Source organism: Nematolebias whitei, chromosome 20 (assembly GCF_014905685.2).
Source record: "Nematolebias whitei isolate Nwh7 chromosome 20, NemWhi1, whole genome shotgun sequence".
Classification (NCBI taxonomy): Eukaryota; Metazoa; Chordata; class Actinopteri; order Cyprinodontiformes; family Rivulidae; genus Nematolebias; species Nematolebias whitei.
Genome location: NC_056517.1, coordinates 33,324,654 through 33,337,190, shown reverse-complemented (window position 1 = coordinate 33,337,190; position 12,537 = coordinate 33,324,654). Strand labels below are relative to the sequence as shown.

The 12,537-nt window shown below is 41.6% G+C and overlaps 1 protein-coding gene across 1 annotated transcript; it reads left to right on the top strand.

The window, feature by feature from the left end:
- Positions 1–2,738: 2,738 nt before the first annotated feature.
- lipib (lipase, member Ib) lies at positions 2,739–10,559 on the top strand. The gene is made up of 10 exons (XM_037693829.1): positions 2,739–2,790; positions 5,385–5,773; positions 5,913–6,021; positions 6,097–6,198; positions 6,321–6,410; positions 6,525–6,692; positions 8,131–8,220; positions 8,363–8,471; positions 10,005–10,178; positions 10,417–10,559. Exons 1-10 carry the CDS (start codon positions 2,739–2,741, stop codon positions 10,499–10,501), a joined length of 1,368 nt encoding a protein of 455 aa, XP_037549757.1. The 3' UTR covers positions 10,502–10,559.
- Positions 10,560–12,537: the final 1,978 nt, after the last annotated feature.

The following is a 12,537-nucleotide window of genomic DNA, read 5'->3' as shown; positions in this document are numbered from 1 at the left end:
CTGTTAATAAATGACCCACTGTCGTTTGGTGAGTCAAAGATAATTAACGTCTCACGTTACATTTCTAAATTCAATGCACATTATATACGGTCCAGAAAAATGAAAGAATCCGTTTAATTTATGAATATATCTCATGCATATGTTCATCTACACAGCCACCGTGCTTCACTGTGAAGAGGGAGATCTCAGCCTGATGGGAGGTTGTTGTTGTTTTCCTGGATAAACAAAAAGTATCTGAGGAAGAATTCGCAAACAATCCTTCTTATTTTTATTGCTCGACTGCTGAGAGCAAAGGGTGATGATGTTTTCGCCCTCTCTGTGCGCGATCATTTGTCAGTGCTGTTAGTAAAATATTTTACGAGCTACTGGATGGATCTGAACAAAACTCAGTAATAATTAGCCAAATCTGATTAACAACTGGAGTTAATCCACATCCACCAAAGTGACCAGGACTCCATCTTTTCACGTCAGAGGATGGTTCAACCTCTACCAGGAGAGGTGGCGGGTGATGTGCATTCCTTCGAGAAATCCCATGTATTTATAACTTTATATTTTTTTAACCGTTCTTTCATAAATCTCAGCTCTGTGCTGTGTAATTTTATGTTTTTCTCTCCTTCACCTGTGGTCTGACTCCAGACCTCCTCTTGTGGTGGGTTACAATATTGCCCGTTCTCGCCTTAATCTGAGTTAAAAATAATCTGTACTTGCTTTTGTTTGAGCTCAGATCTGAAGCAGGAAGAAGTTGTTTGTTGTCAAACGTCACAAAAATATAAAGATTAAATGTGGAAAATAATGTTTTTGTTTTATAAATCATCGGGTAAATTATTTTCCATTTTACTATTTGCTGGTGTTTTGTGTGGAAAACCCCTCTGATGACGTCACACTTCAGAGCTGATCCAGAATGCCCCCAGGAAGGTCATGTGACCTGTGGGGAAGCGTGGCCTCTGGTAATCCCTTTAAGTGATCTGGACACTGTGCACCTGCCGTGACCTTTGACCTGGCTGCTCAGTCCTGTTCAGCTGCTCCCATTTACACAAAAACAGAAAATAATCAAACAGAGGCAACTTTAAGTGAAAACAGGCGTTCGCTTAGGTCAGAAAACAGTCGGCGAGCTGTTCTTTCCTGCACTTACTCTTTGTTTTTTAACGCTGTTCTTTTGTAACAGTGTTTTTTAATTACTTTTGTAATAAACAAAGCTGATGAGACTTCTACATTCTTGTGAATTAAGTGGATAAAATGTGTAAAAATTGATAGAGTAGGACAAGTTGGTTCAAAGTGAGTGATCTGTGCCAGTTTTATTTATTGATTTGTTTTGGGGTTTTTTTTATTTCTGAGCCTGAGATTTTTATTTTTCTACATTGTCTAAACAATTAAACTAAACATCTCTGCAATGAAGAATTAATATAAAATAGTAAAAGACCTATATAGCATTATTTAAAATATTAGACATCACCCGCCTCTTTTTGTGAGTTTTAACCCAAGATCTTCTTAAGGTGGAGGGACAGAGCGATCCTTTTCCAGATCACTAGCTCAGACTAAGTGCTGAAGATGACTCTCAGCTACTACTAACCAAAATTGATATCAACATTGATAAATTTAACTAAGTTTTAGCCATTTTTGTGTTTTCTAAAGTCGTTGACTATGGCGGCCATCTTTAATCTGGTTGACTCCAAAAGTTAATCAGTTAAGTTATATATGTATATATATATATATATATAATAATTGTTTCCTGAGAGTTTTATTTTAATCTGTCCAGTGGTTCCGGAGAAATTTAGCTAACAGACACAACACTGACTCTGACAGTTAATTCTAAAGTGGGAACTTTGTTCATCGAGCGGTTCTTAGAGTCTGTGTTGTGGATGACTCTCAGCTACTACCACTCCAAACTTTAGCTCATCATCTGTAAAAGTGACAAAATTATAGTCGTTTCCACTGCAGTGTTGCATGAGATATTATGCTAACAGATGAACAGTTGGTTCCAAATGGTTAATATTTTAATCAGAGATCTTGTGTGATCATGCAGAGCTCAGAGTATGTGCTGTGGATCACTCTCAGCTACTACCATAGCTCATCTGTAAACAGGACTGAGTTACAGCTTTAAGCAGGCGATAATTAAAAGACAAACCTAACGTTTGTTTAAAAATACACATGTTCTTTAGCATGTTGCTACATGCACTGTGATGGTTATTATTACCTCCACAGCCTCTGACCACATGGCGCCCGCCCCGCCCCACCCTGAGGCTGCAGTAATGGAGGGAGCTGAAAAACCCGACAATCAGGGCCAAAAATATCAACCGAAACCAGCTTCACATTATACATTATACGAAGGGATTTCCTTGCACTGCGACAGCCGTCAGAAACGTGGCCGATTTCTAAGAAAATCAAAAGTGTTTAAAATTTAAGGTTTTCGATTGAATTATTAAGAAACGTGACGACGTCTTGAGCGTCTCGTTAAGTGAACTTTCAAAGTAAAGCGCGCGGGATTACATCTAAAAGTACAAGTCCTCCACGCATCACTGTCCCTTCAAGTTATTACCTCGGTTTTATCCACACACACAAAGAGTTTTACAGCTGTCAGTCCTCCTTCTGTCCTCTTCTAGAACCTGATCCTTGTTGAGGCTGAAGGCACCTCCTCCTCTCCCTCCCTCAGATCAGTCTGCTCCTCCTCAGGACTCAGATCTTCTGTCTCAATTTGTCTCTTCTCCTCCATCGTTGTCTCTTTGTTCCTGTAGATGAAAATGTTTCCCCTCAGACTTCTGGTTCTGCTGGGCCTCCTCGGGCTCTATGAAGGTAAGAGATTTATCTTTATTTACATTTTCTCCATTGAAATACATTGAGAGCTCTTTGATTCCTTCAAAATAATGTTCTCACTGAAACCTGCATCAACAAACTGACTCTGATTCTGTCTTGTCTTTAGCATCAGCATGCATTTTACTACTTTTAGCATTCAGCTAGTGTTTAGCAAATTTTAAACACTTTTTAAATAGTTTGTTTCAGTACTATTAGTGTTCAGGGAGCTCTTAATCATTTTATTTTTTAATAGAACTTTAATACTTTTAGTTATGATTTGCTGCTTTTATCGTTTAGTATTTTTTTAGTTTTAGCTAGTGTTTTGCTGCTTTTAGCTTTAAGTTTAAACTTTATCAATTAGCTAGTGTTATACCAATTAAAATTTTTAGCTAGTGGTTTGCTATTTCGGCTAACGTTTTGCTACTTTTAGTTTTAAATTAGCATTATTGCACTTTTAGCTTTCAGCTATAGCATTTTTTCAAATTTAAATGTATAGTTCACATTTTGTTATTTTGTAGCCAGCATTTATTTTTTCTGGGGAGTGGTAGCTAGCGCAGAGGTTAGAGAAAGTGGGCCTAAAAGGTCGCCGGTTCAACTCCCTGGACCGACAACATCAAAAAATGTGGGTGGGAAAGGTGAAATGCCCACACCTGCCTCCACCCTCATTTACCTCATCCTGAGCCCCTGAGCAAGACCCTTACCCCCCACCATTTGCTCCCCCGGGTGCTAGATGGCAGCTCCCTGCTCCACACAGAGGGCTGTGGTAGCTCGGTGGACTGTGTTTGCGTCAGGAAGGGCACCCGGCGTAAAAACACTCACCAAGTCTTGGAGTTAGTTCGCTGTGGCAACTCCTGAAGAAGTGAGCAGCCGAAAGAAAAAAAATTAAATAAATTCTCCTTTCATCACGTGTTTTGCTATTTGAGGTTTTAAGTTAGCATATTTCCATGTTACCTTTCTGCTATCGTTTTGCTGTTTCTAATCAGTAGTTTAGTACTTTTACATGTTAGGTGGTCTTTTGCTACTTTTAGCTTTAAGCTAGGGGAATGGTGGCGCAGAGGTTAGAGAAGGTGGGCCTGTGATCGGAAGATCGGCGGTTCAACTCCCGGTATCGACAACATCAAAATATGGGTGGGACAGGCGAAGCACCCACACCTGCCTCCACCCTCATTTGCGTCACTCTGGGCCCTTGAGCAAGGCCCTTAACCCCCACCATCTGCTCTGGCAGCTCTCTGCTCCACACAGAGGGCTGTGGTAGCTCGGTGGTCTGTGGTTGCATCAGGAAGGGCATCCGGCGTAAAAACAATCATCAAGTCTTTGTTCGACTTTGTTCGCTGTGGTGACTCCTACGAAGGGAGCAGCCGAAAGAAGAAGAAATAAGCTTTAAGCACTTTGCTACCTTCAGTTTTTAGCTAGTGCTCTGGCTCTGTTAGCTTTTACAGCTTCAGCTTCTTCATTAGGTTTCCACAGTTCCTCTGGTTTCTCTTTACTGAAGGACTGAATAATATAAACAAGATAAAACTTTAATTAACATAACGAGCTGAAGGAAACAGCTTAATGAGGACAAGAAGGATCAGGATATTTAAAGGAGTCTCCTGTTTCACAGGGAGACGTCTGGTTCTGTCTGGGTCCGTTAGCTGCAGGTCAAACACAGTCTGTTCATCATTCATAGTTTCTATCTTTGGTGGGATTGGGTCCGTTCTCCCCTCTGACCCGGTTCTCGCTGTTTGACGGGAAGCTGAAATCAGCTGCTGAGTTAAAGCCGGGCCAGGTGGTAACGGGATGAGGAGTTTATTATAGCAGCTTGATCCTCCTGAGACCAACGTGTGTGCTACTTGTGAAGCCAGACATCACAGACCTTAATGTTTCTATAAAAGTTGTATCATCCTAACTCTCCCTATTGACAACTATGGATTGAAGTGAGTGGTAAAACCCGGTCCTGTTTGGACCTCCAGACTTCACAGCAGAAACAACCCTCAGAGTTTAAACGGGTCACAGGAAGTTGACATTTTGAGATCTTTGACAGTTTTCTGTGCAGTCACCGTTTAAGTTTAAGGACTTTTTTGGAGGATGGCACATAACTGTGGTCTAATTTTTCCAAAGATTTTGAAAAACTAACTTTCTTTATCTCACAAACTACAGTTTATCCTCCCAAACGCAGGTATTTTTGTCAGTTTTCATCCAGAATAAAATACCCCCCCAGCGCTGAAACTCCCATTGACTTCCATTGTGTCTGAGCTCAGATATTTCTCTTCACATTTGGAAGATAAGTCTCTGTTTAACTTGTAAAAAAAAATTGTAGACACAAACAACCATGTGTCATCAGAGTCTTCTGCCACAATGTTAATTATTTTTTACTTAAATTACAATTTTGACACAGTGACCATTTGTCTGAGACTTAATTTCTGCTCTGCGTTTCTGTCTGTCTTATCTGAGGTGTGTGTTTACCATGCTGATCCTAATGAGCCTCTGTCAGTGCCAAATTTTAGCCCTATATTTGTAAAATGGACTGCATTCTAGCCATATTTCTTGTGTTAGCTAAGGTTGATTAGCTGTGGCGACCATTTTAAATATTGATTCTGCTGATGGTTCTTCAGGTCAGGGGGAGACCAGATCGAGCTCCTGCGACGACTTCACTGACCTGGACCTGTCCCATTGCTTCATGGGAACCAGCCTGTACGTACGGCTGCTTCTCTACACCCGCGCCAACCTCGATTGTGGCCGCGAGATAAACCACCACCACCTGTCCTCCCAGCCGCTCCTCGACCTCCGTCGGCCCACCGCCTTCGTCATCCACGGCTACCGACCCACCGGAGCACCACCAATCTGGATCAACCACATCGTGCACCTGCTGGCAGAGCAGGAGGACATGAATGTCATTGTGGTGGACTGGAACAGAGGGGCGGCTAACCTGAACTACTTCACTGCCGTGACGTACACTGGAGAGGCCGCTCACAACCTGACGGGCTTCATCAGGACCATGCAGGTGAGATGTTTACTATTAAACAGGCTGTGAACAACCAAATACTTCAAATAAGTACATAAAAGCCAAAAACTAACATTGATGCCCATGTTAAGAGGATGGAAGCGTCTGTGTCTGATTTAGATGAATGTTGTGTCTGCAGGAGGAAGGAGCGTCTCTGAGCTCCATCCATCTCATCGGGGTCAGTCTCGGAGCTCACCTGGCTGGATTTGTTGGAGCGAACCTGAAGGGAAAGATTGGTCGCATCACAGGTGAAATGATGAACGTGCATAACTAAAACTTTCTTTTGCTGTTATGTGGCTTCAAGCTTTCTTCCATTTCGTCAGGTCTTGATCCAGCCGGTCCGATGTTCACCAGCGCCACACCAGAGGGGAGGCTGGACCCCTCAGACGCCATGTTTGTGGACGTCCTTCACACCGACATGAACTGTGAGAACTCAGATGGTCCTAAAACTAAAATCTCAGTTCTAGGGGTGGTCTTTTTAACACATTATGTGGTTTTTGAAGATGATTGACTGTTCAACTTTAAAGCAGTGTTTTCTTGGTTCCAGCGTTCGGCCTCATAGGGGCTCATGGCCACATTGACTTTTACGCCAACGGTGGAGCCGACCAACCAGGATGTCCCAAAACCATCTTTTCTGGTAGAACAACAAAACACATTGACACAGATTTGTAGCATATTTTGCTAACAGACAGAAACAGACCTAGACAAAACCATCATCTTTCTTTGACCTGTTGAACTGTTTTTCCTGCAGGTAAGTCTTACTTTGTGTGCGACCACCAGCGCTCGGTGTTCCTGTTCTTGTGCGCTCTGAACCGGACCTGCAAGCTCACCGGGTACCCCTGCTCCTCCTACAGCCGCTTCCTGGACGGCCAGTGTCTGCAGTGTGAGGCCTTCAAACCTGCTTCCTGCCCCGTGCTCGGTAGGTGGCGAAACATGCTACAATTGTACCTGACCACTGATGGGAGCGATCTGATTCATCTTTTCTCGCACAAACCAACATAGGGATCTTATTTTTAACACCTCAGAGCAGTTTCTACTGCCTTGTCAGCTGTTACACAATAAAACAAGTTTATTTTTGGACATACTCAAGTCCTGTTTGCATTCTTTCCTGTCATATTGTGCCACCACTCTCTGACATACAAATAACTTCTAAGTCATGACTTAGAACCTCATAACTATGGTTTAATATCTCAAAATTATGAGATACTACCTCAAAATATGACATAGTATCGAAATGCACTGCCTGGCCAAAAAACAAGTTGCCCCCTAGATTTACTGTAACTAAGCTAATAGATACAAGTCTCCTATTGGATAATTACCCATCGTCTTTGAGGAAGAAATGTGGCTGGAAAAAAAAATCCTGAATGATCGTGATCGGCGATCACTTAAATGTTTGGTGAAATCAAATGGAAGAAAAACAACAGTAGCACTCAGGGCTGTGTTTAATAATGAAAGTAAGAGCATTTCCACACACAATGTGAAGGGAACTCAAGAAATTGGGACTGAACAGCTGTGTATCCTTAAGAAAACCACTTATCAGTGAGGCTAACCTGAAAAATATGCTTCAATTTGCTAGGGAGCATAAAGGTTGGACTCTGGAGCAATGGAAGAAGGTCAAGTGGTCTGATGAGTCCAGATTTACCCTGTCCCAGAGTGATGGGTGCATCGAGGTAAGAAGAGAGGCAGGTGAAGTGATGCACCCATCATGCCTAGTGCCTAATCCTCAATGCAAGATCTTGGTGAAAAATTAATGCATCACTGGCTGGAACTAGATCTTGTGACAGTGCAGAAGTTTATTGAAACAATGCCACAGTGAATGCATGATGTAATCAAAGCTAAAGGCGGTCCAACCAAATATTAGTGTGTGACGTTTTTTTTGGCCAGACAGTGAATTATGACTCGGTATCACAGTTGTCTGTTCATTACTTTCATGGACAGGATGTCTTTATGCAGTCATGGGGTCTCAAATTTGGTTTTTGCTACCTGTTGGCGTCATTCAGCCGTCATCTTCAGCTCTCACTGGACCAGTTCACAGCCGAATGTGAACTAGCTGGGATGAGGATCAACACTGCCAATTCTGAGGGTAGTGACTGAAAGAATGAGATTGCGGTACAGGCGGTTGAAAGGTGAGAAGTTCAGTTCTCTAAGAGAGACTCGGAGTAGAGCTTCTGCTCCTCCACATCCTGAGTCAGTTAAGTGGTTCAGTAAGGATGCCCCCTAGGCACTTCCCTAGGAGGAGATTCTCCAGGAATGTCCAACTGAGAGGAGACCCAGGGGGAACCCCATGACACCTTTTGTGTCTTTTCTTATGCTAGAAATCTTCCAGAACTTGAACTTAAGTCGTGTTTTTCCTGCAGGATACAACGTAAGCCAGTGGAGAGACACTCTTGTGCAACTTGGACAAACCAAAGTCTTCTTCAGCACCACAGCCTCTCTTCCCTACCGGAGTGAGTTCATCACACATGCTTTTGTTTTATTTAAAAATGTTTTTTAATCTAAATAAAGTTCAGGTTTAACATGAAATAACCTGCAGAAGGTTCTGATTAAAGTCTTGCTTTAACATGATTTTCTGTGTCTGGTGTGTGGCAGAGCTGATCTACAGAGTGGACATGGTGACATGGAACCAGTATCTACGATGGGGGGTAGTCTACATCCGTCTGCACAGTGGCAGGACCTTTACAGAGGCCAGAGTTGACCAGTAAGTCCTTTTAAAATCTAAAACCATTTAAAACTGAATCCTGATCCAGTCTTCGTTTATTTATATTTTGCTTCCAAACAGTCAGATGTTCCTGTAATCTTCTAAAGTTGTCCCGATCAACATTTCTGTAGACATTCTGGAGAATTGTTGAGCTCCAGATCTCAGCCTTCAGTTTTGGTACATCTATGTAGATATAGGTTTTCAAACTGAGCCCAGCAGAGCCTCAGGTAAAGCCCTGATCTCCAGGAGCTCCTTGATAATCTTCTTCCCCAAGAAGGAGGGTGTTTCCCTGTTCCAGTATAAGTAACTGGTCTTCCTTCACCGAGGTCGGATCGGGGCTTTGCTTGCAATTCATCTGCATGAAGAATGTGCCAAACAAAACCCAAAACTCATACTGGCCCGTCTAGGCTCCAACCTTCACCTATGGTCATATGTGGATCATAACCAAAACTAGCAACATCCAGTGGCTTAAATGAGCTTCCATCATAGAGCGGTGGAAGTCTGGAGACAAGGTGAAAAGCTCCATCACAGGGGGAACCTGGAGTAGAGCTGTTGCTCCTCCACATCCAAAGGAGTCAGCTGAGGAGGTTCAGACAACTGATCAGAATGGTTTCTGGATGCCTTCATCTGGTGGCACGTCCCACTTGGAGGAAACCTTAAAGAAGACTCTTGGACCCGTTTGCTCCATGATCTGTGTTGGAGAAATGATCTATCATATAACATACATGCATGAAGCCAAGTCACAGAAATGAGCTGTGAACAGTGTTACCTGCTGACTTTTACAACATTCTCATGTAGTTCAGTGGACGTCCTCGAAGCCAGCTGCAGTCTACACTTTGTCTTCACAAATATGGTTCACGTGCATCAACAAGACTTCCTTCATTTTGAGATAAGAGAGCGTTTTAGGAGACAATCGAGTCACTTGTTCTCAGGGCAGAGGAGAAGAATGTTCTCAGCCACAACAATAAAGCAAAATATAAACATTCATAACTTTTGAAGAAACAATTCTCTGACGATCTGACAACAGAAAAGTAGAAGAAAATGGATGTATGAATGTATGTATGTATGTATGTATGTATGTATGTATGTATGTATGTATGTATGTATGTATGCATGCATGTATGTATGTATGTATGTATGGATGGATGGATGAATGGATGAATGGATGAATGGATGCATATATGTATGTATGTATGTATGTATGTATGTATGAATGGACAGGTGTATGGATGGATGGACGGATGATGGATGGATGAATGGACAGATATATGTATGGATGACAGATGTATGGATGAATGGATGGATGATGCATGGATGGATGGATGATGGATGGACAGATATATGGATAGATGGATGTATGAATGGATGTACAAATTGATGGATGGATGGATGGATGATGGATGGATGGATGGAAGTAAAATAAAAAAGAACTGAGTACTGGATGAATAATTTAATGTAGTAATACTTGTTTAAATTAAATTTGATTAAAAATGTAAAAAACTCAAAGTCTCTCCTCCTCCTGTTTCCTGGCAGTAAGCTCCTCCGGTTCGAGCAGTACACCTCCACCCGGCTGCTGGCCCAGTTCGACGAGGACCTGCAACCCGTCCATAAGATCTCCCTGCGGATCAACACCGGGAACATCATCGGGCCCCGCTACAAAATCAGACTTCTGAGGATCCGCTTCACGCCGCTGGAGCATCCTGACAGGTCCGGGAAAACACTGTATGTTACAGTACATTGTAAACAATGAAATAATTATCATTTTACATTACTGTCAGCTTTTAATTAAAAAAAGGCAAAATATAGCTGATAATGTTTTTGCCCAGTTTTAATTTAATATTTAGTTTTAATGTTTAGGACAGGAATCACATTGTTCTGGAAAAATTGCTCAAATTTCTCCATTCTGGCTCTAATTTGTTAGTTTTGCTCGTTCTCTTCCCCTCAGGCCTCTGATGTGTCGTTATGACATCATCATGGAGGAGAACATGGAGGTGGCGTTCAGACCTCTGCCCTGTGACTCTCATCCCTGAAATCCCGACCTCACGCACCTCTTCTTCTACTACGATGGAAACACATCTGTCTCTTTAAAACCTCAGACATGGACCTGAACTGGGTTCTTCCAGGGTCTCCTGCCTCCACGGAGCACCTCCATGGAGCGTCAGACGCTCTAAAGGAGAACCAGCAGCCTCCGTGGTACCTGAAGACTAGCTGGAGTTGTGAATTCCTCCTGGTTATCACAACCAGGAACGGGGAAGACGATGTGTGACGTGTTGTAAGAACAACAGATTTTTAAAGAGACCGTATGCAGCTAAAACAGCCAAAGTCCAAAGAAAATCTTTGAAAGAAATCAAAAACTCTGCAGAAGATTGAAGAAAACCACGTTAAAGGACTTGGAGAATTCCTTGGAAGGAAAGTAAACGTTAAAAATGAGAGTTGGATCAAAACTTTTGCTCTGCACTTTGTTTTAATTCACACCGCAGACAGGAATCTACAATCTAAAGCTAACCATACTCATTTAGTTTTTTTTAAATATTCCTGTAATCTAATGGATTAACATTATCAACAGTTTTTTAAGATTTACATTTGCTGTAATGTAAGTGTTTTGGAGTGGCTAGTCATGAAGCAACTCCAAAACAAGTTTGATTTAATCTGAATTTAATTAGTCAGTCCATTTTACAGATGTTGAGCTAAATTTTAGCGTGGTAGTAGCCGAAGCTGACCCCAAATGAGACGTGTATTAAGACGGGTGCTATGCGTTCCTACAAGAAATGCTAGTTTCCATTTCTTTCTGACACAGCATTATTTTACTGTAAATTGCTGCTCATTTTCAGTGGATTTTTTTCACTTGAGCCACCCTGATTCTCTTCAGACAACGATAACTAGATTATAATCCGGATTAATTTCAGAGCAATACATCTGTGCCTTTTATCTGCAACAGTTACCATTTTCTGTCTGCTGCTTCCTCAAAACGTTAAACTGGATAAAACCAGGGAATGATCGGTCCATCAGAGGGGACAGCAGGGACGTTTGTCCAACATCGTGTCACAGTTTTATGTTTGAAAAGCGACAGATTTATGTAAAGGCCGTCAGAAGCGGAACGGATGAAGGACACAACTCAGCAGCTCTTGTCTTGTGCTGCTTACGAAAAATACTAGAAACTTGGAGTTTTCTTTACTTTTCGTTTGTTTTTATTGAGCGTTTTCATGTTTTTAATAAAACAGCAACTAATCAAAAATGCTAAATCGTTACTTTGTTTTAATGTGATTTCAGGTAAAACTCTTTCCATTTCTTACAGAGAAGCAATGCTTCATAAACCTTCAGTTTGAAATGTTCACACCTGCAGAGGGCACACTTGTAATGAACAAAGATGGGAGCGTCACTAATTTATTTTTTTGTGTGATTACATTAAAACAAAATGTATTTTTCACAGCTGGAAAACAGATATTACTCACATTCACTGCTAATTGCAGTGCACAAAAATGAGAGCAGATTTAAAAGCATTCTAAGTATTATGTCTTTTAATTAGTTTATTTAATTAGACGCCAGTTTGCACCCTTTAGAGATCTCCGAGTTGAAACAACAGACCTTCATTGATAGAGATTTCCTTCAGCTATAAAAACAGGACTGGAAAAATACTGTGTTTGGCTTTTATAACTTTTTTAAAATGAGCATCTCACCAATTTGCAATGCTGCATTGCATTCTGGGGATATTACATGGACAGGTTGCTCTGGTGTGAGCTACATTTAGCTTTAATGTTAATTTTGGACATTATCTTATGTTCAACACTTTAGTTTGAACCAGGGTGCATTGACAGAGAGGAGAATGCAAAAATGAGAGGGCTTCTGCTGCATAGAGCTCCGCTTTCCATCACAAACTGTTACTGACAATGGGATCACATATATTAGACTAGTAATACATTTAACAATAAAAACTGAAAGTCACTTTATTGTCACTTTACACATCTTCCCATCACTTGTTCTAATTTGGGTGGCGGGGTTCTGGAGCTGGTGTAAAGCCAAACTTGTTCCACACAGACCACACATGGGTTTGTTGGGCAGTAGCCTG

Excerpts from the sequence above, each read along its gene's own strand:
- lipib (XM_037693829.1), top strand. The coding sequence starts at position 2,739 with ATGTTTCCCCTCAGACTTCTGGTTCTGCTGGGCCTCCTCGGGCTCTAT. Across the intron at positions 2,791-5,384 it reads CCTCCTCGGGCTCTATGAAG|GTCAGGGGGAGACCAGATCG; the intron begins GTAAGAGATTTA and ends ATGGTTCTTCAG. Across the intron at positions 8,472-10,004 it reads ACAGAGGCCAGAGTTGACCA|TAAGCTCCTCCGGTTCGAGC; the intron begins GTAAGTCCTTTT and ends GTTTCCTGGCAG.